This window comes from Pagrus major, chromosome 20 (assembly GCF_040436345.1).
Source record: "Pagrus major chromosome 20, Pma_NU_1.0".
In the NCBI taxonomy this organism is placed as follows: Eukaryota; Metazoa; Chordata; class Actinopteri; order Spariformes; family Sparidae; genus Pagrus; species Pagrus major.
In genome coordinates this window covers 17,706,448-17,733,369 of record NC_133234.1, presented here as the reverse complement: position 1 = coordinate 17,733,369, position 26,922 = coordinate 17,706,448, and the positions used below count along the sequence as shown (strand labels likewise).

Genomic DNA, 26,922 nt, shown 5'->3' with positions numbered 1-26,922 from the left:
GAGAGTCTTTATTTATTACCGTCCTGTCTGCCTCTGCACTTAAATATTCACACTCAACACCATCCCTCTGTGAATCAGAAATCACATTGTGCTAAGATCAATAAGTCACTTAACACGTAAGCTAGCATTAGCACTCGGTAATCATGGAGGATTTTATTGATCCCCATTGTAATTCATGTCGGGGCTGTTTCAAGTTGAGCAGTATTACATAAGTGGTATTTTTAACTGTTAATATTGGCATAAAACTAATAAGCATTTAGAAAAAATAGTTTTAAAGTACTAATTATTTTATTCTGCATATCAGGGTGCATGAGACGGTACCTTTTAGAGAGCGATCTATGGTTGTAGCCTGTGTTTCTTTTTTTATTTATTTAGTTTTATTGAAGGTAAAGAAAATTAGAAAATTAGTTTACAAGTTTGACTTGTTGGCTCGAAAATCCTGCTTATCAATTTGTAGAAAATTATGGAGTGCTATTTCTGAGTAGTGCTGAAATGATTAGTTGTTGAGAGGAAATTACAGTAATCAACAGCAATTTTCCTAATCAGTTAATCATTTAAGTAGCTTAACAAGCAAAATGCCAAATATTCTTTGTTTCCAGCTTCTCCAATGTGAGGATTTGCTGCTTTTAATGCGTTTTTATCACTGTGAATTAGAGATGGGAACCACAGAGTAACTACCGATACAATACTAGAGGGGTCAACAGCGATACAGATTATGACTGATAATCAAATACTGGAATATTTACATATACAGGAAAAATAAAGTCAAGAATAACCAGTGATTGAATGTAACCAACTACAATTTACTCAAGTACTGTGCTTATGTACAATTTTGAGGTACTTTGCTTCAGTATTTCCATTTTCTGCTACTTTGTACTTTTATTTATTTGATAACTTTAGCTACCCAGTTACTTTGCAAATTCAGATTATTCAGTTCTGATTGGCTATTACTTGTTACATCAGATAATGTTGTGGACACTGTGGCTGCTAACACACTAAAAACACAGATACCGATAATTGGAAAAATGCTGAATATCGGCCCGATAATGAGCCAGACAGATAATCAGTCTACTTCATGTCATGCCATGCCCAGTGATAGTCACGTTACAGTGATTCTGCAATACTTTTCTTACAGTTTTAGACAATCATCTATGATACATTGCAATGTCTCTTTAACTGAAGAAGAAAAAACAAACCGCATAACAGACACACATGCAGACTGCAACTTGTCCATATCCATGTGTGCCATCATTCAGAATCAGAATAAGAAATACTCTTACATTACATTACATTACAGTTGCTTTTTCTAGAATATAAATATCAAACTATAGATAGAAAAAAGAGACAAGAGTAATTTCGAATAAGAAAAAAAAAGTACTAGAATATAAAATAACAACTTTGTATATATAAATATACATATAGAAAAAGAAATACTACTAGAACTAGAGATGTAAAGATATGTGCCTTGTACTATACTATAACTACATAACTACTCAGGTGGAGTTCAGATGTTCAAAGGAAGAATATAATTATGTATGTATCGATAGTTGGCGCCAGTGTCTTGATAACTTATTGCAAGAAGAAGCTATAAGATATATTGCTGCTTGCTAAACTGAATATCTTTCAGAAACCTGAAGACATCACCTTGGTTTTTGGCTTTTTTGTAGAGTAAACAGTGCATCTCAAACATCATCTTATATGCTAAATAGTCATTAGTTCAGCATTTGTTGGTCTGTGACTCACGAGGCATAGTCATACTTTTCCTTGGCTAAAAACTGCAGTAATGCTGATTTTAAACCTGACTGGCAACGCCCACGGTCTGATGGTACTTGCTGTGGTATCTCCTCAGTACGCTGCACAGCCGTATGGCGAGCGAGCACGCCCAGCTGAAAGACGAGCTGGAGGCGGTGAGACAGGACAACATCCAGCTGGTCAGGGAGCACAACCACGTAAAGCAGGCCTGCGAGGAGCTGAGGAGGCTGCACGAAGACGACCAGAGAGAGGTGGCCGACATGAGGATGCTGCACCAGCAGGTACCTGTGGAACTGGAGATCTCACCTACATTCATGCTTATACAGCCACATACAGGTGCACACTGTCTGTGTATACACACGTTTGAGTTCAATCCTTTGGATCTTGACACAAATCAATGTAATTTTTCTCTTGGTGACCATTACGTCCTAGACATCAGTCAGAGAAATGCGGTCAGACAAGCTCGTCTTCATCGATCAAAACAATCTTTCAAATGAAACAAATGACTTGAACCTGGGTCTTTCACTGCATCTCTGTCCGACATGCAGTCAGAAGGTCAGATCATTAAATGTTTGCAATAGCTTACATCACTGTGGGGAATGTCTGAAATGACTCTTTGATAGGAAGGATGCGTGCCTCATTGTCCACTGAGCTCATGTCATCATTAGGTAAACTGATGTTCAGCGTCAGTCAAATTAGGAATCAAATTAGCTCAGTGATGTCAGTCCAGAGTCGACCTTTATTGTGTAGTTGGTAGATGACAGTGACAGGCACGTTCTTGTACTTTCTCTTATGTGAAATGTGTCCTGGTTTGTCCTTCAGCTAGTCTGTCTAATTTATTATTTATGATATAGTAATTTACAAGAAAAAGAAAAAATGTTTCTGCGAGGAAACATGTGCTGAGGGTGTAAGTATGATACCATGTAGACTGACAAGCATCTCATTCGCTGGAAAGTTTTGGTGACTCTCTTAGATGCTCTGACATCAGCACTTTATAGACCTGTGGGAGAAAGTCATAACTATGTTATTGTGGTTACTGACCACAAGTCATGCTGTAGTTTATGGGTGTGTTTTTCACATGAAAAAGTAGGTGTGCGCAGCATAGTCAATATTCTAGACCGCAGTTCATTATAATGTCATAGATAATGAGCGATGGATAGAAACAAGACAAGAACAAGGTGTGTTGAAGTGTAATATTACAGGTGGATAGATGTGTTGTCAATATGTTAGTATCTTTTATTTTGTGGACCTGTCTCTTGGATTATTTTTGTTTTATTTTTTTACTTTTTCACCTTAATCAGTATAGAGATAGACAGGGAAAACATTGGGAGAGTTACGGGGTTATGGCACACATCGATGAGTAGATGTCATATATGTATAAATTCTTAAACCAAACTTCACACCACAAATTTACTACACTGAAGTCTGGTTGGAAGATGGATTTTTAACTGCTCTCGGGGCGGTTGTTTGGCCCACAGTTCGTTTGATAGCTTTCACAACAGATTAAACAGACCGAACCAAACAGGCGAATGCACAAGATCTTGTTTGAAGTGCTCCAAACAATTTTGGTGTGAAAGCACTGTTTGTTTGTTTGTTTGTTTGTATTTGCTAACGTTATGCAACTCAACAAGGAAGCTTTTGTCTTATTTTTTTAAGTATTTTAATCCACTGTGCCATTAAACATAGTTGCAGGGAGTCTAACTTTTCTGAAAACAAACAACACATTGTTTGTTATTGAAATTGTAACCCTCTATTTCATTGAGTAACCTGAATGATGTCATTTCCAGGTGATGAGAGAGGGCTCATCTGACGTCCTCAACAAGCTGTATGACACAGCTGTGGACAAGTTAGAGGCCATGAAGGGCGACTACGAGGCTCTGAGGAAGCGCTACAACGAGAAGACGGCGGGCCACAACGCAGACCTGAGTCGTCTAGACCAGGCAGAGGAGGAGAACCACCGGCTGCAGAAACAGCTGGACATGCTGCTGAAGCAGAGAGATGCTGCCATCCACTATCAGCAGCAGTACTCCTCGTCTATAAGAAGGTGAAGCCGGAAAATAACACGGATACACAAATCCATCTGCACACACAGACTCGGCAGCTGTAAAAAGTCTAATGATTAACAGCAGTCGCTGCAAACTTTGCTTCAAACTCTGTACTTGAGTTTAATGCCAAGGTCACAGTGCTTAAAACATTCCTAATCCACGGCAGATGAGGCTTTGCAGACGGGCAAATGCTTTCCTAATTTAACTTTTCTTTTATGATGCGGAGATTGCAAGCCTGATCCCTTGCTGTTTTTGCGTGTCTGTGTTTTTATTATATATTAATCTACTACGGGTGACAATTCATAAAGAGCAATAAAAACACAATACATATTGTACAGGTTTGACAACACGCAGCAAGAACTGTCAAAGGCCGCTGCCCAGAACAAGGAGCTGCAGCGTGAGATGGATCGGCTGCAATCAGAGACGACCCGGCTCAAAACCCAGCAGCTCAAGGCGATGAAAGACAGCGAGAAGTACAAGGAGGAGCGGGACTCGGTGATCAACGAGTATCGCTTGATCATGAGCGAGCGGGACCAGGTGATCAAGGAGGTGGACCGGCTTCAGACCGGGCTGGAGTTGGCAGAGGCCAAGCTGAAGAACACTTCATCAGAGAGGCGGGTGGCCAATGAGGAGCTGGAGGCTCTCCGACAGGTGAAAATATAATTAGGTTAAAAGTGGCTCTCTGTAAGAATTTGTTGAGCGGATTGTAACATGACGAGAAAAAATGAGACCTTCCATGTCTCTCTTGGTTGAAAGAAGCATGTGGATGATTTGTTTAAGTTGTTTATTGCTGCTGCACTGTGAATTTCTTTGTGAAGGGCTTGGGTCGGATTTTCCGCAACAGTCCAAGTGATGTTACTTTATGCACGTTCTCGAGTGCCTCATCTCAGTGCCTCTCTCCACTCCGCTAACAGAGAACAACAGTAGCTAATGTAGTTTATGTTAGCGGACTCTATTTCTAAACTAATGCCTAACACAGAGGTTCCACAGAGCCCCTTTAAGGGCTGGAAGAACTGTCTAGTCATATCTGTAAAACACGTACATCTCAAGATCATGGTTGTCGACAATAATATAAGTTGAACTGCAACAAATAGTCGATTAATTGATAAGTTGATGAAAGAAAATAAATGCCAACTATCTCAACAATCAATTAAGCGTTTCAATCATTTTTTGAGACGAAAGTCAAAAATTTTGCTGGTTCCAACTTCTGAAATGTGATGATTTGCTGCTTTTCATCATTATTTATAATCGTAAATGAAGGAATTTGGGGTTTTGGACTGTTGGTTGGACAAAAGAGGCAATTTCAAGTCGTCAATTTGGGCTCTGGGAAATAGTATTTTTGACTAATCCATTAATTGTGAAAATAATCATTGAAGTAAATAAAGTTGCAGCCCCCTTCTTTTGATTAAGAATGACATAAATCGACAGCTTACTTACTTACTTAAAAACTTTAGTCCTCAGTTACTCACCTAATAAAAAAATTATGTTAATTACACATTTTATTTTATGAGATAAGACAAGATTTTATTGATATCCAAGCAGTGTCACAGCTGTAAAAGAAATAGGCCAAATAAATTAGTATAGATTAGTAAAATAAAACCATGCATCAAGATTCTCATCAAAATGAAAGATAAGCCATATTTTCTACCAGATAAAAAGATAAAAGCCAGAAAGTCATTAGTATCTACTCACTCTTGATCTCTATCATCCTTGTGACTTGTTTTCGTGTCATATGAAGGAACTTTCCTCAGCTCTGGTGGACAGGGATCGGGCCATCTGCGAGAAGAACGAGCTGCTGGAGAAATACTGCCACGAGGTGAAGGACAAGGCCGAGGCCCAGAAGGAGCTGAGCCAGGCTTGCAAGGACATCGAGATGGTGCGCGAAGAGAGGGACGTGGCCCGCAAGGAGAGGACGGAGGCCATCATCCAGAGGGACCAGCTGCTGCGAGAGTATTACCAGGCCAGACAGGTAGCCAGACAGACGGGAGATTTATCATTACAAGTGGAGGGATTGATTTATTCCTCTGACAATAATCCCTTCATCCCATCTCATATAGGGAGTAGTAAATGTTTTTTTTCTAGCAGCTGGCGGGTTCCCACACATTGATTTTATTTTTGTTTCTAGAGAAACGTGCATATCGTCTGTCACACAGCATTTTAGTGTGATTGTCAGATTGATTGCAGAGAAAGTGCTGAGATTCCTGCTTTAGGAAATGACCAGCAATTACAGAGAAAAGGCTCCCTGACTTTGAAGAAAACTGCACCGCCTCAGAAATGGATAATTAAACAAGATCACAGTAAAGTCTAATGGAATTAATTTAGCTGTGGACTTAATTAATGCTCTCACTATACTTGGCAGTGCAGTTATTTAGAGCCAGGGAGGCGGAGAGAGCATGTGCTGCAGATCCACCAGAGACGTACACTTATTATACTATATCTGACCCACTTCAAAGCACTCTACCTAATCCAATCTATGCCTGCTACGCTTCCAACTACCTTGACAAGACGGCATGGTGGAAGCTTTTTAGTTTGCAGTAATTTATTTGAGATGTTTATGGTGAAACATGATGAAAAATTTCACCTTGAAGTCAGTTAAGTTGAAGGTTTTCTTCTTCTTCTTCTGACAAGTTGCAGTTTCTCTAAACTCACCATGTAAAATGATTTTCATTTAGCCTTCAGACCGTATTAAAAATGTGGATTCATTGGTGGGGGTATGTTGCTTCAAACGATCCTTGAAGTCCAGTTTAAGCAATACATCAATGCGTTTGAAGCCGTAACACACGCCAAAACACTGCACAGCGGCTGATGATACCATAAGACAAGATTTTTACTCCCTTTACGAAGTTACCGTGAACAACAAACGCAAGGTCAGAAGAAGAATTACAACCTTCATCTCATAAATTCATCCACCAAACACAGCCTCAAGGGTCTCATAAATATTTGGTGCAGGGTAAAAAATATGAAGTCTAACAAACTGTCAAATGATCAAATAGTCCTTTTTTAAAATGCCTCTACCATACTATCAAGCACAATATTAGATTAAAAGCACCTTGCTGCTCACCTCCTTTGTACCGTCCTTCATCACCTTGCATTTCCCTTCACCCCCCCCAGAAACAAGACTCCGCCACTCTGGACATGGAGCGAGCCAACAAGGAGATCGATATGCTGAGGAAGCAGTACGAGGCCATCTCTCAGGAGCTGAAGGAGGCCCTGCAGGAGGCCGAGGTGGCCAAATGTCGACGCGACTGGGCCTTTCAGGAGAGGGACAAGATAGTGGCAGAGAGGGAGAGCATACGGTAAGGAAATGTTACATTCACCTTGCATGTTTTTGCAGAACGAGAAGAAAATAGATTTGTTTACATTTTGTTGTGTGCATCTGTCAGCACGCTGTGTGACAACCTGAGGCGAGAGAGGGACAGAGCTGTGAGTGATCTGGCAGATGCTCTGAGGAATCTGGATGACACGAGGAAACAAAAGAACGACGCTGCACGGGAACTCAAAGAGCTAAAGTGAGTCATTCCTTCATAAAACTTTGCAGGCTGATTCCATCTTCTGCACTATTTTTAGCCCTAAAACTAAAGTTTCTACTTGTGTCAGAGTTGTTGTTTTGGGGGATCCAGAAAGACTTTGTACCAGGTCTTTTGTGCCACCCAGTGGAGGAAATATGTCATTGACTGGGCAACGTTCAGATCACTTCTAAAGGTGAAGAGCTACATGTTTTATGTTTCCTGCAGAGAAAAGATGGAGGACCAGTTAGAAAAGGAAGCAAGGTTTCGTCAGCTAATGGCTCACAGTTCACACGACTCAGCCATCGACACTGACTCAATGGAGTGGGAGACGGAGGTTGTTGAATTTGAGAAGCACAGAGTAAGAACCACTACCAAGCTTGTTATTCTCTTAAATGTATATTCAGTCATTTACTCTTCGTTCTATCAAATTTACAAAATTTAACAATGTTTTGTCTTATTCAGGATATGGATTTGAAAGCGCTGGGGTTTGATATCGCTGAAGGGGTAAATGATCCTTATTTACCAGGAGATTGTGGCATATTTGTCAGTAAAGTGGATAAAGGAAGTATTGCTGAGGGAAGATTAAGGTAAGAGTATCATTACACTAGTTTTTAGTAGTGCTAGGTATGATTTGAATGATACTTGACACGTTTGAACCCTTTTCTAACAGAATATGCAACACAAAAATGCAGTGTATTTAAAAAATGGTGTGTTTGACTAAGATATTGTCTAAAGCTAGAAACGTTTCCTGATTTAGATCAAGAAATAGGGAATCAAAAAAGGAAACTCAGACCAAGAAACTTCCCAATACTTTCCAATATAAACTCTTAAGTCATTCAGTCCTACATTTTTATTGTGTCCCCATTTCCTTTTGGAGATATTGATTTACTGAGCCACCACGTCACTCTGTTCTTCTCTGTGCAGGGTGAACGATTGGTTGTTGAAGATTAATGACGTGGACCTGGCCAATAAGGACAGGAAGCAGGTGATCAAAGCAGTGCTGAGCGGTGAGGGAGTGATCAATATGGTGGTGCGCAGAAGGAAGTCACTCGGAGGGCGAATCATCACTCCGCTCCAGATAAACCTGTCTGGACACAAAGGTCGGCCTCAAGCTCCAATTAAGAAATAAACTTTTGACGTTGCAGTACATCAAATACAGTAGTTATTAATACATGTGTTTATGATTTCTGGTTCCTCTCAGACAGTGGTATAGGACTGGAAAGTGGAGTGTTTGTTGCAACTTTGGCTCCAGGCAGTCCAGCTGCCAGAGACTGCGCTCTTACTGTTGGGGACAGACTGTTAGCTGTGAGTATGCTGCCCAAAATGTTTTAAAGATGATGCACATTTAATGCCTAGAGACAGCTGACGTTGGCCTCTAGTGCCCTCTGCTGTACACTGTTGTGTTTAATCGAGGAACACACTGGCGATCTCAAATATTTACCATATAGTAAGACTTTAAAGTGCACACTATGTTCTCATTTTGTGTATTTATCGTTTTCTAAGATCAGGTTTTTGTTAATGAATGCCAATCAAACTGTAACACTGAATAGTTTCTGCTTGTGCCAAATTAAGGCAAGTTAAATGTTTCCTCTCCTCCATCTATATATCTATATGCCTGCTTGAATTTGTTCTGACCTTGTGTTTTGGTCCACTACAGATCAATGGGATTGCACTCGATAACAAGTCGCTCTCTGAATGCGAGTCTCTGCTGAGGAGCTGCCACGATTCTCTCAGCATCTCCCTCATGAAGGTGAAGTCCTCAGACCTACAACACCCCACAAAAAAAACCACCACTTTTCTAGTCTCAACCAAAAAATGCCCTTTACAACTACATTTAGAAGATTGTGTGATGCATTCAAAATCAGTAAGACTTTTAAACCAGTTGTCAAGCATTGTTTTACTACTACTACTAGTAGATAGTAGATACTTTATTGTCATTGCATATTAAAAATACAACAACACTTTAAGCATCAGTCCATAAAATGGCAGCATCACATTATTTATGTAATAAATAGTCCCTGAAACTATTGGAGTGCTAAAACATTAAAGGTATTGCACAATAGACTGATATTGCACTGGGGTCAGGTAGTTGTTATGGTGGGGTTGGGTGAGTGGGAGTGTCATAGGTTCAGAAGTTTGAATACAGCTCCGGGGAAAAAGCTGTTTCTCAACCTGTTAACCCCTGTGCGGATGTTTCTGAGCGTGCCTGAGGGGAGGGTAGTAGTAATATTTCTCTCAGGACTAAAAAAATAAATCTATAACAGAAGAGTAACAGTACTTTTTTTACATGGACATCATTTCTCCCTCATCGGATATTTTATCTCTTTTGGAGCGTGTTTGATCAGCTCGCTCCTGAAGGTGGATATCCATCCAAGTTCTCAAGAGTTTGTATTAAAAACAGACTCTCTGCAGTAGACCGGCTCACCTTAGAAGCTGCCATCTTGGATAAGTATCAAGATGGTAGGCATGTACGGAAAGAACACAGACATGGGACGATTTTTATTTTGATTGGTTTATGAAAAGGTGCAAACTGCCACTGGAATATTGGGCTCCATGTAAATGCAACTGGTGATTTGAAAGCAAATGTGTCTCTCCACACTGGTATATAGAAGTAGTCTTACTACTGAATCTGCAACAATGCTGTGACAACCTTCTTTGGGAAAGCGTTACTTCTACTTTACTCAACTTACACAACAATCCAACCTCTAGAAGCAACTACAAGTGATGTTTAAAGACGAAAGGTACATTTTTGTGCCCAAAAGTCTCAGGAGAACTTTTATGTGAGGAGTATGTTTTATCTTTTTGAAGTTCAGATATCTCATGAATTCCTCCAGCTGCAAATCACTGAGGTCTTTATTTGCAAAGAGGATCTCTGTATGCTATGAATAAATATAATAAAATAAGTAATTATTTATTCACCTCCCTTCCTCGACAGTTCCTCCCACAGAGCTGTTCTGGCCAGAGTTTATTCGACGGTTTGAGAGACTCAGAAAAGTTCCCTCGGCTTCAGTCCTGTGACATCCACACCAGGAACTGCAGGAACTCCAAGCACAACTGCCCCAAACACAACTGCTCCACACAGACGGACACTTGCAGCTGTGACAGAGGGGACGAAGCGTGTAAGGATACAGGCGACTCTCTGGACAGCAGTGGCAGCAGTGCTCACCACAAGCCTTTCTCCAACAGCTCCCTACACTCCCGCTCCCTTTCCTCCTCACACAGTCCTTCAGAGCCCCACCCAGACTTCACCTACAGGAGGCATGAACTCCACCACCGCCCCTTCACCTTTACCCCGGTGCCCTCCGACTGCAGCTCGCCTCAGTCTGCCGTAGACCAAGTGCAGAGCTCGCCAGCGAAGCCCAGTGGCGGAACATGGCCTAAAGTCATAGCTGTAGCTTCTATTTCCGAGTTTGCCCAGCTCTCCATCTACAAAAAAGTCAAACAGAGGAAGTCCATCTTTGATGTGAGCGCTTTCAGGAGGCCCGAGGTGCCCCCGAAACTGGACTACATGTCTCTTTCTCAGATGCCGAAACATTCGCCGCAGAGCTCCATGTCAGAATCGGCTCAGACCCCTCCCACCCCGCCAACCAGGAGCGACTCCTTCAGGTTCAAACACCGCCAGCAGAACAGCTCCGCATCAGACTCAACCATCACCACCGGCACTCCCCCAGCCTCCCCAGCCCAAGCCACAATCCCAAAGGACGAAGGGGAAGCAGGGAACCAGCTTTATTACACTGATGCTTCTCCAGGTGAAACCAAAAGTAGCTCCAAGAATCCTGCTGAGGACCAGGGGAGTCGACGCCGGGCAGAGGAGCGGGGAAAGAGGAGGTATCGGCCAAAATCTGCACCAGCACTGCGGCGAAATGTGACTCCGTTACACATCCCTGTTCCCATGCAGGTAACTGAGATACTGTTCTTATTTAATGCGCTATTCTTCATAAGTGTGAGTTTGTGAGTGATAGCAACTGTTTGATTGCTTCTTGCAGGTACAGAGTTTTTCTAATGACGAGCACTCCCCAGAGCCGATGGACATGTTACGCTTCTCTCCTATGAGAAGCAATCGGTACAGCATGTCCTTTGCACCCCCTAGTTACGGCAGCATCGCAGCACGTAAGTCATCTGAACAACTTCGCCTGTGTGGTTGTGCTTTTACATCCAGGAATGATCTGATGATTTCTGGGTCAACATCATCTGAACGCAATGTAGAAAAACAAGAAGACACCGAGGCATCCAGGTTGAAAAACAAAAGGCGAGCTTTAATAAAAAAACTAAACAAAAGGCAGAAAATAAAACTCTTGTAACAAACAGGAATCCATCAGTGCAAATAAAACTAAACAACCCAGGGAGACATGCGGAACACGGGCAGCAAGACGAATCAACAAAGAGTGAGGGAAAACACTGACTTTACACAGGGATAGATTAACTAACAAAATGCAAATGTCAACAAAAAAAAGGTTGGGGAAAAAGACTAAGGCAGGAAGTGGAAAGGATGGAAAGCATGGAAAATATGACACATGAGGGGAGAATCTACAAAATAAAACAGGAAATTACTGAACTAAAAAACCTGCGACCACTGCAGACCACTGATTTGTCAATTGTAACGACCAGAGTCACCATTGTCGTCTCTGTGCTCCGACGTAGCATTTATTAAACTGCTGTTTATTTCAGCAGTGTTTTCTGTTACCTCCTGCAGCCTTTTTCTTCAGTGAAGCTTGTTTCCTTCTTGTAATAAACAACCACACGTGTGTGCTGTGCGGGAGTGTGTGGTCAAGCAAGAAGGAGGCGAATGTGAGAGAAGCAGAGGGAAAGAGGTTAGGAGTTTGAATATGTTGTCAGTCTGGCAGTAATGTACAGCACAGGTCACAGTGTGTCAATGAATAAATGCAGCAGCTACTCAAGAGTCAAGAAAAGTCTCCCCTGTTGTTTTCCAACTGCTGGAAAAGTGAAAGGAATAAGCCCTGGTAATAACTGCCTACCCGAAGAGCACTGTAGGCAGTGGAAACTCAAAACAGATGTAGGGTATAGGTACGTTAATTAAGAGTACTATGCCTAAAGTACTTTGTTGAAACATGGCTTTAAGGTATGGTCACATTACAGAAGCTACAGTTAGTTGAGTAGTCTTATTACATGATGTTGAAACATGCCTGAATAATAACTTTCATGGCATCTGGATATCACAAATGAAACAGGAAATGCACACTTGATTTGTTGTTGGTAGACTGAGCGAATATTCATACCGTGTCTGTGTGAGTCTGATATGATCTCTGATCTCGTTCCTCCAGACCCAGCACAGCGAGGTCTGGCCCCGTGTCCTGCTGTGACGGCTGTGATGAGGAACCCGGTGTACACCGCCTGGAGCCATGAGATCCAGAGCAACAACTGTCCTCCAGCTCCCAGCTCAGGCGTCCACCCACATTCACACACAAGGTGTTAACATCTGCCAGCGTATTCATTATGTAGACTCTGTTTTTATTTCGATTTTGACATGTCATAAAAGGAGAAGCACAGGTGTTACTAACAATATTAATGATGGTTTGCTCATTATGGTCTGATTAATATCACTGTTATCTTTATATCTTTGATTTGTGGACTGTTGGTTGGACAAAACAGGAAATTTTGAGGACACCACCTCGGGCTCTGGGAACATGTGATGAAGATTTTTTAACGATTTGTTTGGACATTTTATAGTTTTAACAATAAATCTTTTGATGATTTGATACTGAAAGTAGTCATTAGTTGCAGCCTTAGTATTATTCTTCCTGTTCAACATTGATTAAATAAACCCTGTGATGGCACATTTATGATACAAAGCAACAGTGTTTACTCTGCCCCAGATCTCACGAACAGATGGCTTGTAGCAAATTATATCTTGCTCTGGGTTGAATAATTGACCGCCGGGGGACTTACTAAGGCCCTTTTTTCCTCCACTTTTAGCCCCCAGCATCAAGGTCGCCTCAGCCTGGACCTCAGCCACAAGCACACTGGAGACTCGACGGAGACGAGCTGCAGCCAACCACCACACAGCACCAACTCCCTGCCCTCCAGCGCCAGACTGGGTATGTATGGAGTCCTAGTTTTAAACAAATCATAACTTGTAAATGGTCTGATGTGAATTCTCATTTCAAGTCTTCCAAGTTACAAAAAGGGTTGTTTTTTTTTGCACCACATCTCTGCTTGAGGCTAGCAGCTCAAGGTTTCATAGCTCACCTGAATCTCCCACTTACCTGTGAATGCTTGAGCTGCATTGTGGGTAATGTAGGCACCATGTTTTGGGAAGAAAGAAGAATACCCGAAAAATGAAAATGAAAATGAAATTTTGATAATTTTAGCTGTTCATAGTGATTACAGGAGTGCAAGATCAGATGGAACTACACAACACATCAAGCATTGGTGAAGCAGTAGCATTATTACTTTATCACACAGCAAAGGCCGCACATTTAATGAATATTTAGACAGTCATCTAGCAAGTAAATTGACCAGGATATGCTGCACACTCTGTTTGAATCAGCTCAGGAGATGACAGTGATTGATCGGCCACATCATACATTATTATTGTAGCAATTCATCGGAGCAGCCTATTGCAAAATCAGGAACAACAGCTCACCAACTTCATTAAGCTATATCCTGGGGAAAACACTGTATCTGCATGATTTTACCCTTTAATAAACTCTGTTTGTGGTCCTTAGGTTCCTCCACCTTACAGTTTAGAGCAGAGCGCATTAAGATCCCTCCAGCTCGTTATCCCCGCTCCACTGGATCTGACAGAGGTACTGTTACATTTTACAGCTACATTGTCTGATAACAAGTGTTGCAGCAGTAAGCAGCAAGCCTGAGTTTTTTACCTTTTCTCTCCAGGCTCCCTCTCACATTCAGAGTGCAGCAGCCCGACGCCTCCAATGTCCCCCGTCAACCTGGAGACATCATCTTTCACCAGCAGCCAATCGCAGAGCTCCATTTCCACCCAGCCCAGGATATCAGTCAGCCCCGCTCCAGTTGGTGACAGGCGGAAGGATGGGTAGGCCAGCCCGTTGTCCGGGTCGTTACGCTGCCATCATTCAGCAGAACATGACGTGTTTTCCACCATTTGTCTGTACTTCTGTCTCCTTCATTGTGATTAAGTGCTTGTAAAGCAGTAAACAAAGCTGTGAGCCTCCATCTTACATATCATTAGAACGGCGAGTCTCCATCTATCATTTTGTTCCCATCTCTCTGTTCATTATAACCTGAAATCTTCACTCTCTTTCTTCCCTCTCTCCGTCTCCTCCTCAGATTTGTCTCTTATTTCACTCCCTCTGTCAGACTTCCACTGGCAGTTAAACCAAAGTTCCTCTCTTTAAGAAGCTTGAGGTTTGTCCCATGCTGCTTGGAGCACATACAGTATCTGCAAGACTGTTAGAGCACAGATCTCAAGACCTCCTGTGTGCACACTGCAGATATGAATGCTGTCATCATCTCTACTTGACTTTTTATTTAGTGAGAATGCTGTGAAGTTTTGGTTGACTGCATGACTATGAGGTGGCTTCTGAAATGCACTTGGCACGTCCCACGCAGCTCCCATATCCTATTGTTGAAACTTTTTTAACGGAGATGTGAAGTAGGCTCCACATGCAAATGTGTTAGGAGAGCAAATTGCTGTGGCATTTTCTTTAAAGGTGCCCTATGTAGCTTTTGAGTAACTTCGTGATGGGCAGTATGCCCTTATTGACCTCACCGAACCCAAAATCAAATCCATAAACTAAGCTAATTAAATAACTGGACTTAGTGGTGAATTATAAACACCTCATCTTGAACACAGCATACCCTCCACATGCAAGTAGCTTCTAATGAGTGTTGAGTGTTCACAAATCGTTTTTATCATTAGAGCCTACACCAAGCATGATTGGCTGGAAAGAGGTATTAGACGTGAGACGTAGGATCCAGATTGTTTTGCTATCCGCATTATGTCAGGAAATTAGTTGAAATGAGAACGTAGACTAAAACCAACTACTAATATATGTGTGACAAAATTGTCAAATAATCATACACTATGGCAATTTTGGTCATACATTTTTCAGAGGGCTATTCATCCATTATCAAGTAAGATTTCTAAACAAGTTCAAAAGCAATAAGGAAAAACACTGCAATGGGAATCAATCAAACAGAGTTTTGTGGATCGTTGACGTCAGTCCTGAATTATGAAACCGTCCCAACTCTTTAGACTGAAAACTTGCGATGCATCTTTGCTTTAAAGAAATCACGAAGCAAGTCACAGCACAGAGAGCTACATTACATTTTAGGCAAAAGTTTTTTATTGCATGTTGCATCCTCTTCATGGTTTCCCACAAATGGCAGAACATTTCAAAATGTTCATCTTTTTCTCCCTTCAGGCCGTACTTGGAGGAGCCACGCAACGTGACTGTGCAGAAAGGAGCAGAACCACTGGGGATCTCCATTGTGAGCGGAGAGAATGGGGGAGTATTTGTGTCAAAAGTGACAGCAGGCAGCATCGCAAACCAAGCCCGTTTAGAGTACGGGGACCAACTCCTCGAGGTACAGCAGCCACCATAGTTCAGCTAAAGATCTCTGCGTGGTTCACGGTTTCTCTCTGTAACTAACGACTAACTGCTGTTTACAGTTTAATGGAATCAACCTTCGCAATGCCAACGAGCAGCAGGCGCGGCTGGTGATCGGGCAGCAGTGTGACACGGTCACCATTTTGGCTCAGTATAATCCTCACATGTTTCAGCTGGGCAACCACTCTCGTTCAGGGTAAGAAGGAGAGGAGTAAAGAGCCAGAACAATGCCTCAACAATAACTTTAATGGATTGGTCTCATGAATGTTCAGTCATCTAATGAAAGTGTTATCTACTCACATATCAGTTACATAACCAACTCATTTTGTAGAGTAAATATTCAAAACACCACAATTTCCTTAATATACGCCACAACTTTTATATCCTTATTTTAAGCACGGTTTGTTTTAAAATTGACATTATTTCTTAAACTTGATGAAGAGTTTTCATTTTTAGTAATTTAGCAAAGAGTTAAAAAGACTTTGACTTCTTTCCTGTCATCCTTAGTTCTCGCATGGAGTCCATCAGCAACCAGCCGACGCCCCACGACAGCGGAGCCACGACCCCGGACAATCACTCCACTGTGGATACGCTGAGCGAGCAGGACGAGGGCACCATGACGCCGCCGTCTAAACAGACGACTCCTGCCACCAGCCCTCAGAACTCCTTCAGGTAGGACTGCAACATCACTGATACTGCTGTTTGTATGTTGTGTTGTTTTGTTTCACCTTTTTCCTTTTTTACTGTTGGATGTCTTCAGATAGGTGATCATTTTGTATCATTACAGCTGACAAACAAGCAGGGTTTGTACGGGTGCTGAAAATCTATGAAAACCCTTGAATTTTAATGTGTTTTCTAGGTTAGAAAATCGCTTTTCTTTCATAATAAATTGTTTAATATTGGCTCAGCAATGATATTTAGGAAGCCAAGTCTGCTTAGAGAGCGGTGACACATTTTGAAACATTTTTATGAAAAACCTTTTATTTGTCACCCTTCTGTAGAATGCTAGCACAAATAATACTTTTTGTTTTGTTTGCAGCACAAGTTAAAAAGTGACTGTGTGTTTTTTCCTCAGGCTTCCTGGTTCAAGCATGCGGCGGGCTGCAGAGCTTCGGCTGGTGAGGCTGAAGAGGATCCAGGGGGAGCTGGGTGTTCAGATCTGCGGAGGAAACCTTTACGGCATCTTTGTGGAGAGTCTGGATGACGACAGTCCTGCTAGGAGTCCTGATGGCCTGCTGCCTGGAGACTTGATACTGGAGGTACCTGCAGTGTTTAACAATCATTTTAATTAACTATGGATGTCACACGCACAATAAAAAGACTTACTAGAGCCAATGTTGGAACAATGACCTCTGCAGGCCTTTTGTATGTCTGTGCTCCACCCAGTCGATCACTTCATCTTCCTAAATTACACTAGTGACAAAAGATAAGTCATCATAATTTGATGAGACTGAAGGAAATCTTTCTACTGTCAAATATTCAAGAACTGCTCAATTTTTGCAGATTTGGTTGCATATAGACGGATAAAATACAACTTAAGTTAAAGCAGTTTGTTTGTGCATTGTTTGGTTTGCTTTTACTGGAAATGATGAGTCATTCTGTGTTGGCAGCTGAGCTCTGCGTCCTTTTATCAGCTGAGTAATTGATGTTCTCAAACAGTACAATGGCATCAGCATGAAGAACAAAACAAAAGAAGAGGCTTACCTGGAAATGTTGAAACCAGCTGAAACAATCACATTCAAAGTCCAGAACTGCGTGGAAGACCTCTCTGCGATCAAAGAGTCCTGTGGAGATGGATTTTACATAAGGTACCTCAAGTATTCATCAAGCAATCCAATTCAGCGTCAGTTGTTTGATAGCACATATATTAATGCAAATCAATTCATAACTTCCCTTTGTAACAATATCTTTGTGTGAAGTTTAGAGGCCTAACAAAAACAGGCATCAAGGTATTCATACCACCTTTTTGATTTAGTGTTTTTGGTCGAGACTGAATCTATGAAAGAGTCAAATCTTAAACACAGAATCTCTTGCAGTCTATTTAATCTTCTGTCGAGGTGTCTCGCAGTCTGTTATGTCCTTGTTGAAGGGTCAGAGCACTGCATCCATCATAACGGCTTCATTGTTCATCTCTTGTCAGAGCACTTTATGAGAGGGTGGCAGAAGTGGAGCAGGAACTGAGCTTTAACAAAGATGACATCCTGTATGTTGAAGACACACTACCAAATGGCAATTTCGGCTACTGGATGGCCTGGCAACTCGACGAGAACGCACAGAAGCTTGGAAAAGGGCAGATTCCAAGTAAATACATGTAAGTTCAGGAGAGGTCATCTAGTCCTTTGTAGTTATCTTAAGTGCAGATGTTGAAGAACATGAGTGTGTTTACACTTTATGTGAATGTGCTGTCGTGTCTCCATAAGGATGGACCAGGAGTTCTACAGGAGACACGGCATGGCCGACATGAAAGACGATAATGGCACCAACAAGACTCTGTCTGCTGCTGCGCGCCGATCCTTCTTCCGCCGGAGGCTGAAGCACAAACGCAGCGGGTCCAAAGACGGGAAGGACCTGATGGCTCTGGACGCCATAAGCACAGATTCTTTACCCATCACAGAGGGTGAGGAATCATCTACAGAGGCAGTTATAACAAGTAATGGTGGTGGATTCTAGATTTCCACCCTTAGTGCCTGGAAATACCCTAACCCTAACCCTTTTCTAGGAACTGAGAGGTTCCTTCTGCCCGGTGTTGTCTGCATTCCCCCCGTGGTCCAGTATAGATTAAGCAAATGAGTCCACTGATGATGAAAAAGTGACGTCTGTTTACACCCCAGCAGATTTTGGATAAAATAAAATCCAGCAAATACTCGACCAGTCACAAAATGTTCAGCGCTGCAAGCCCCACCCCCAAAGTTCCTGTTCAAACAAGGTGGTAAAAAACATCCCCAGAACTTGATTTAGTTCATCTTCAATTTAGAGCATCTGTTCCTTCAGCTTGAAAGGAAGAAAGAAAAAGGAAGAACTGAAAATTCAATAAGAAAGAAGTCTAGAACAGGTTGAGTTCATTCTCTAAAACTTAACAAGATTAATTTTAATCCACAGCAGTGAGATGTATCTAACGTGAAATCTAAAAACTTCAGTATGCAAAGTAACAGGTGGTTGTCACTATAGTGGAGAAAAATACAAATAACTGTCCCTGGAGTAAGGGAGTACCAGTTCTTAAAAGCAACAAAAGGAAACTTCTTTGGGAAAGATAGTTGATTGTTGAGTCTTATGCTTAAGTACGTGACTTCATTAAATATATATTTTTAGCACAGTACATTAGCATCTGCATGTTTCAGTAATCAGGCTCCTGTCGTGACCAGATTGAAATATCTCTCTGAGGAATGTAAATGTACCATATAATGACATAACCTCAAATGAGTGGTGTTCACATCTGTCAGGCAGCTCTCCCAGGTATAAAAGTGTGGCCACAAAGCAGGCTGGTGCTATAATAAGCATGCTGGCTCGCCAGAAACCTTTTGCTGTGATGCATAAATTCATAACTGTGGTTATTACAGAGCAGCTGTGTCTTTATGCAGTGTTCTGAGTTTCTGTATCTCCTCCTCAGACGGAGTGAGCCTGATGTACCAGCGGGTTCAGAGGGTGGAGTGCTCGTCCCCCAGACCGGTGCTGATCTTGGGTCCATTAGTGGAGGCCTGTAAGGACATGTTGGTGAAGGAGACTCCTGCTGAATTCTGTCGCTGTCTGCCTGGTGAGCTCGTACACACAGAGCGTGTCTGTTATTAGTTTATTTATTCATGAAGGACTTGTTTGTATCATTGGTGACATGCTGTAGAGTGTCATTAAGAGCTTCGCAGGAAGATTAAAGATTAGAGTATGACATTCATGTTTAAATTAGAGGGAAATAAATCAGTGTGAATTTTTAAATTACAGAGATCATGAAGGCTTCTCAGCAGGCGATAGAGCGAGGAGTAAAGGATTGTGTCTTCATCGACTACAAGCGGAGGAGCGGCCATTTTGATGTGACAACTGTTGCGTCGATAAAAGAGATCACAGAGAAGGTAACTTCATCTCACTGAGGACGAGAAGATCGATAGCATTTGGAAATAATATAATCAGATATGGCTGAACTGGCAGCTAGGTCTGAGTTCAATGAATCCAAAATGCAGCTTAATGTTAGATGATACTTGTGAGAAACATATTTATCATTTAGCAATATTTTCTGCGACATTCTGCTTTGAATCATCCCCCATTTCTCATGCAGTCTTTTGCTGTCATTTTCTCTCATAGGACTGTCACTGTTTACTTGACATTGCTCCTCACGCCATCGAACGTCTTCACAGCGTTCACATCTACCCAATCGTCATATTCATTCGCTACAAAAATGCCAAGCAGATAAAGTGAGTAATCCCATGCCTGTATTTTTTCTTTTTCTTTTTTTAAGATGTTTGTTTCAGATTTTTTTTGTCTCTTGCCTGAAAACATGTCAAGTGTATATCATGCGCTCTTTGTGTTGTGGTGGCAGTGCTGTTTACCGAACTTCACTCCAGGTTCAGAGCCTTCACTGACACATTTTGATTCTGGAGGCTTTTTATGAGAATATCATGTTTGGAAAAATGTGATTTTTACAGAAGCTTGGCATAAATACAAAGTATTATTTCCAACAATCATCAACATACACAGTAGTTTCTGTAGCATCGACGTTTTTAGGTTGTTAATATCGTTGTCGTTGTTGAATTTGTTTGTTCACAATAATATTATAATATCGCAATATCTACAAAAATCTGAAAAAAAACAATGCAAGCGATCAAATTACCCTCAAGCTACAACTGTAGGGAGGCAGAGAGTGTCTGTCAACAGGACTCCTGACTGGTCGTTGTGCTGAAAACCGGACGATTCCAGTCCCTGGCCGGTCGATCGGTGCTTCTATAATTGTAAACAACGTAACTGAACTGTTTTCAGTACATCTTTACATCTTTACAAGAGCACAGATTTACGAAACAACCTTCCTCGACATGAAAAAGATTCTTGTCTTTGAAAAGTAGCTGCTTCAAAAGCCTTTTTAACTCGCTATGCAGCTAATTTTGTCAGTACTTGCATAGCCATACAAACCGATGGCAGGGATTTCAAAAGCCAGATACCAGGTACAGGCCGATACCAATATTAGAAGATGGATGGTAGGATGACTCAGCTACATATTTCTCTAAAAAAACAAAAGCTCACGTCTGTGTTGATGCCAGTTCTCCTTCCTGGAAATATAATTTTTTCTCATAATTTTCTCTCTCAGGAAATTGACATCTGCAGAAGTCTTGCTGCTTTCATAATCGTATTCATCCTGCAGACACAACAAAAACTAATTGACCAACCTGATTTGATCCCAGTGTCATTAGTTCAGAAACCACATCCTGCTCTCTCCCACCACCTGCCGGGTTTTTGATAGGATGATTGTGATATTTCAAAGATCCCTCCGCTTTTTCATTTCTAATCGCTTGGGAAGATTAAATCTGCTGAAACCCTCAGCATGGTACACACACACATAAAGACACGCTCAGGTCTGGCAGAAACAGGCTTTCTCTGCCACACACGTACACACACACCCACGCCCACAAATCTATGAAGTGGTGCAGCAGGCAAACATGGTGGAGATTGATTCCTGCTAAGCCTCCGCTGTCATCAGCTGAGTGCCAGCTGTCCAGGGAGAGCTCGCGGGGGCCTGTGGCTCCGCTTCGTGGTGTGGGTGGCTAAAACATTCACTGACCCCACCCGCCGCAGCCGCCTCGTACACACAAAAACACACACCTCCCACTGCCTGCACCGACTGACAGAGGCCCGAGCTTTTTTCTTTGGTTCTTTTATCCTCTGGGAGGCATCAGCAGACCAATATGTTGACTGCATGCTGAGTGCCAGGGAGAGATGGGAGCGTGATTCTAGGTTAGGTCAGAGGCTCCCAGTGGATGAAGACTGAGGACCGACTAGTCACATGACTCTTTCTTAAGACTGTGTGCAGATACGGAGTGAAGCAGTGGGCTGGAAGGGTTCGCAGTAGATGGATCTCATAAAACCTCTTTGTGTGTCTAGTTGACGTAATGCAGGTTTGATGATAGAAACTAGAGATTTTGCTGTATCACATATATTAAAATTTCCCTTTTAAATGCAGAACATCTGTTGGCAACGCTGCATCTTTTTGAGTTGGATTTAGAGGATTTTAGATTAAGTTCAAGTGTTTATTTGACTGGATTATCCAAAACCAGACATTCCCATCTGGTTATTCTCAAGAGAATTTCCAGAAAATTTACTTTTTATTAACATGCTTAAAATCATGATGTTTTTTGGGAGCGACCAATGAACAGCCTGGCCCGTTATCAGATCCAATATTTCCAATATCCAATGTTATTTCCATTTATTGTAATTGTAATAAGGATGTCCAATCACAAACAGGCCAATAAAAAACCCTGACATACGGACCAAAGACGTAAAACTAGAGAGAACAGCTTCAAAACAATACAACCACTGAGAAATCATAACTGTTTTAATGATGTGTGGACAGACATTCGATGTAATCTCAAAATCTGATCTGAAGATCTCTGAAATGATTCGCTGTCTTTGACAAACTGTGATGTCGCACGATGTTTTGACTCGGCGTGTGTGAAGTGAGATTCTCAATGCTGCTGCTGCTGCTGTGTCCTCAGAGAGCAGAAGGATCCTCTGTACCTGCGGGATAAACTCTCACAGAAACATTCCAAGGAGCAGTTCGAGGCGGCGCAGAAAATAGAGCAGGACTACAGCCGCTTCTTCACAGGTTGGTGGAAATGACTTGTTTTTTTGTGATGTACTGAAGATAGCACGGATACAAAAATCACACTAACGATTATGGTTATTTTAAGACATCAGGGCTCTGTTAATGTACTGAATGTGTTATTGCAGGGCTGAACATTTAAAGGGTCATTTCACCTAAATAACAAAAAAACATACTTCCTACTTAAAGTTGGTTTAATCTGCTGAATTTTTAATATCAGCTTCCTCTACCTCAATGCAATGGAGGCTTTTAGTGAACAAAGTATTGAATGAATCACATTTCAGAAAATAAAGCAGCAGAGCTCCACTTATTCAGATTAATCCAGGGACGTCACTGTGGACTGTCCTCAGTGAAGTCGGTTGATAATTCTACTGTAAGTAAATGTGAGGATCAAACAAAAGAGATATTGTATGATTTTTGGTTTATCGTGGTCACTTAAATAATGTAATTTTAAGAATACTTTCACCATAAATAAACAAGGATGACAAATATCTCCACTGTGTTGGGCTGGCGGCAGAGATCTCAAAGCAAAAAAACTAATACAAGCTAAACGATCAGTGGTATTTGGGTGAACTGGACCTTTAAGGCAGAATATGTTGCATATCAAGGGACCCCTCTGCCAAAAAGTAAAACGATAACACAAATAAAGTTAGAGACTCATCTAGACTACCCAGTTACAAGAAGTATGGGTAACAAGTGTAATATGTAGATATGGTCTAGTTTATCCAATGTGAGTCTGGAGGTCGTCTGAGGTTTCTGGAGCACAATATCTTGAGTTAAAGTTTTGGTATCTGGAGCAGCAGCCAGTCCGAGACACCCAACTGTCAGGCTGATTAATGACTCTATAAAAGGAGGCGATTTATGTGGAAGGGCTTTTGGAAATGAACACATACCGCCACTGATCCCTTCTAACAGGGAGAGGTGGCCGGCCAAGTTCTGCACACGAGCCCCGACGATAAGAACTGTAATTATCAGCAGTCATCAATCTGAGTGTCTGGTGGCAGACATCATGAATGGATTTACAGTCTATTTGTCCATTAGTGTATTTATAGCTCTGAAATATCAAGATGATCGACAGAAAGCAGAATGAAGATGTTGCTGTGTCTTCTGGGAACTTGTGCAGATGTATCTACTACTACTTTTCTGATAATAGATAAATTGTAAGCCACTGTTTCAAGCAAAACACCAAATATATTTCCTACAAACCTGAATCGGAGCAGGATGCTTCGTTTCTTCTCTCATGTGTTAGAGGCATTAAATTTATAATTTGTGAACTGTGTTGTAGTAATAATGACAATAACTAACAATCAACAATGACAACAATAACAACATCGACAATAACAACAACTACAGCAATAACAATAACAACATCGACAATAACAATAACAACAACTTCAACAATAACGACAACCATAACAACAGCAATAACAACAATAGCAACAAAAACATCAACAATGACAACAACAATATCTTTATTTATGTTGCCTATATTTGCAAAAAACAAAGTTTATGAGTTTGAACAGTAAATATCTAATACATTTGTTGTTCAACACCAGGGTTGCATCGCGCAACCGAGTAAAGGTGTAGCAAATGTTTAGGGAGCTACTGGTCGCTGCATCTCCCATGCACCACTGTCGCCATGGCAACATTTATAGCTCTACACAGCGTCCCAACTTTTTTTGTAATCTGGGTCATAGATGTATTTTTTCAGTCATTTCCTACTTTTCTTTGTCTCGTGCAGTAGTGAAGTCAGTATATTTGGTTTCGGACCGTTGGTCGGATAGACGAGCCGTGTCTTAATGTTACGTTGTTACGATGTTACTTGATAATTAATTAAAGAGGAACTCCAGTAATTTTACACATCAAAGTTTGTTGAGTAAAGAAATGCACATGTGAGAAAAGAGATTCAAAGCCTTTTGTGGCTCCAGAGGGAGCTGTGAGAATTATGAGAAAATGCCTCATCACTTGTGTCAAGTGACATCACTTGCATTATGGGTAATGGAGGCACCATAAAAAAAGATTATGTCTGGTTCGTTTTGATCCTTTTTCAATCATCCATCTTGTGTGTGATACATTTATCTTTATAATGTTTTTCACAATTAAAAAAGACGATCATGAAAATAATCTGCGATTTGCAGCTCTAGATATTCAATATTTATGTCAGATCTGGCTGCAACATGAACGCTCCTCGTGTAAATATTCCTCCCACACCCTCACTGTGTTGCAGGCGTCGTCCAGGCCGGCAGCGTCTCCTACATTTGCACTCAGATCATGACCATCGTGGAGCAGGAGCAGAATAAAGTACTGTGGATTCCAGATGGAGCACCATAGAAACATCACCTCTCAGCACACGTCAAGAAGATATTTTTTTTATTATTATGGGACACAGAGAATCGGTACATCTAACAAGACATCATGGTTAACTCCACTGCTTCCTCACAAATAGCAATATCAGCACTGATGATGATCATGTAATATTCCCACTGCAATAGTGATGTACTGTACTACAGATAGATTTGTTTACACTAGTATTTAATACTTGAATGTTTTATTTTCCCTCATTATCTAGTAGCACTCCTTTAATCCCACTCTGTCCAACCAACATGTCGGACCACATCGATGCAAGCTGAAGACTTTATTCTTGAAGTGAAGATAGAGTGGACCACCGTGTTCCCTTCTCTATATTTATACTTATTTTCCTGCCATTTAATTTATCTAATCAAATCAAAGATGTTGGTTATGAACCTTTTGTTATACAAATGTAGTTGTCTAGTTAATAGGAAGGATGATATTTTCCAATTAATGTTCTTATTTATAGAGGAGCGATCGGGGCAAATTTGCTTCCTACCTTCACGCTATGTTGCAGTCTTCTGTTCATTTTTTTTTTTTTTTTTGCTGTTGACATCATTTCACTGCTCGAAAATAATTTGTGCCAAGCTGAAAATATTTGATAATCACTATTCATTCTTTACGGAAGCCCCAAGATACAAATGAGAAATTCAAATTCATTTTCTAAGTCCAATCTAATTTCTTTTCTCTCCTGATATTATGACCAAAAAAAAAAAACAAGTTTAAAACAATTTTTAAGTTCATTAATTTTTTTTTAAAAAATGTACGTAACAGGAAAAAAAAAAGTTTTTGTCCAGATGATATTTTAAGTTCCTTCTTCTTCTTCTTCTTCTTTTTAAAATCTGTTAAACGGTGAAAAAAAATGTTTTTCCAGGATAATATTTTGTTTTTTAAACAAAAAAAAGGTTTTGCAAGGTGAAAACTATATTTTTTGCCAGTATATTTTTCTAAGTAACTTTCTTTTCATATGTGAAGTGACATTTTTTTTTCACTGTAATTTTTTTATTTGGAAATTAATTTTAAATTTTAAAAAACTTCCTGACAAAGCATTTTTTGTTTGTTTTTTTTGAAGTCGTAAACACAGGAGAGAAAACAGTTTAGATCTGTCTGTGGACCATCAGAAGTGTCTTTCTCCCTGGCCTCTCTGGGCTTCCGTACTTCATGGATTTATTAACACTACATCTTCCATTACGAATCATCAGCAGGTGTTTGTTTCAGCACAGTTTGTCCCAGTTTGTGTGTTCTACTGGTTTTGCCAATACTTGTTTGTCTCTGTTAAGACTTTAAGAAGGGATATGTCATTTCTGATTCTGTCAACTTAACACTTTCTCACACACACACACACACACACACACACACACACACACACACACACACACACACACACACACACACTTCTTGGATTTTCAGTAGATCACGTTGTCAACATTTCACACTCAAGTCGGATGAAACACTTTAGGTGAGGTTTTCTCCTAATGAAGGTTAATATTTCTATAAAATATTAAAAACAGATTCTGTTACTTGAGTGAAGGTTGTCTGTGTTTTCCATTGAAATATTGATTGACTCGTGATTGTTTGATAGAAAGTTGGGCCTCAAGGATCAATGCACTTTTCCTCCACCAGGGGGCGGAGTAACCAGCCACTGAAGGTGGGAAAAGATGTTTCATACGTTTTCATAGCTGCATATTCTAGAAAAGAAACTTCTAGTTATCGTCTCGCTGACAACTTTCCAGTAAATATATAATATCAGATAGTTTATACTCCAACCAGATGAACGGCTATAATGTTGTGAGAGCTAAAATATGTTGGAGATGTCGCTGCTGTTGAGTATTAAGTTCATATTTTAAGAGGATTTGGGTTTATAAACCCTGAATACACACAGAGACGTTATGAAAACGTTAATTTTCTGTTATAATCTC

General features: G+C 40.9%; 1 protein-coding gene across 3 annotated transcripts in view; it reads left to right on the top strand.

Annotated features, from left to right (window-relative positions):
- LOC141015307 (disks large homolog 5-like) overlaps positions 1-26,528 on the top strand; it is a 35,960-nt gene extending 9,432 nt beyond the window's left edge. For 2 of the 3 annotated variants that reach the window (XM_073489297.1, XM_073489296.1), the window contains exons 5-34: positions 1,850-2,033; positions 3,540-3,796; positions 4,136-4,448; positions 5,536-5,766; positions 6,909-7,093; positions 7,181-7,306; positions 7,532-7,664; positions 7,769-7,893; positions 8,231-8,406; positions 8,508-8,611; positions 8,964-9,056; positions 10,242-11,204; positions 11,293-11,416; positions 12,589-12,733; positions 13,241-13,362; positions 13,993-14,073; positions 14,162-14,321; positions 14,576-14,653; positions 15,673-15,835; positions 15,921-16,054; positions 16,366-16,530; positions 16,934-17,117; positions 17,518-17,666; positions 17,999-18,169; positions 18,279-18,475; positions 19,466-19,609; positions 19,792-19,919; positions 20,149-20,258; positions 22,548-22,657; positions 24,882-26,528. In XM_073489297.1, coding sequence (XP_073345398.1) covers positions 1,850-2,033; positions 3,540-3,796; positions 4,136-4,448; positions 5,536-5,766; positions 6,909-7,093; positions 7,181-7,306; positions 7,532-7,664; positions 7,769-7,893; positions 8,231-8,406; positions 8,508-8,611; positions 8,964-9,056; positions 10,242-11,204; positions 11,293-11,416; positions 12,589-12,733; positions 13,241-13,362; positions 13,993-14,073; positions 14,162-14,321; positions 14,576-14,653; positions 15,673-15,835; positions 15,921-16,054; positions 16,366-16,530; positions 16,934-17,117; positions 17,518-17,666; positions 17,999-18,169; positions 18,279-18,475; positions 19,466-19,609; positions 19,792-19,919; positions 20,149-20,258; positions 22,548-22,657; positions 24,882-24,985 — 5,359 coding nt within the window. In that variant the 3' untranslated portion in view covers positions 24,986-26,528. The remainder of the gene's footprint in view (positions 1-1,849; positions 2,034-3,539; positions 3,797-4,135; positions 4,449-5,535; positions 5,767-6,908; positions 7,094-7,180; positions 7,307-7,531; positions 7,665-7,768; positions 7,894-8,230; positions 8,407-8,507; positions 8,612-8,963; positions 9,057-10,241; positions 11,205-11,292; positions 11,417-12,588; positions 12,734-13,240; positions 13,363-13,992; positions 14,074-14,161; positions 14,322-14,575; positions 14,654-15,672; positions 15,836-15,920; positions 16,055-16,365; positions 16,531-16,933; positions 17,118-17,517; positions 17,667-17,998; positions 18,170-18,278; positions 18,476-19,465; positions 19,610-19,791; positions 19,920-20,148; positions 20,259-22,547; positions 22,658-24,881) is intronic. The other variant, XM_073489298.1, reaches the window with a different exon arrangement.
- Positions 26,529-26,922: the final 394 nt, after the last annotated feature.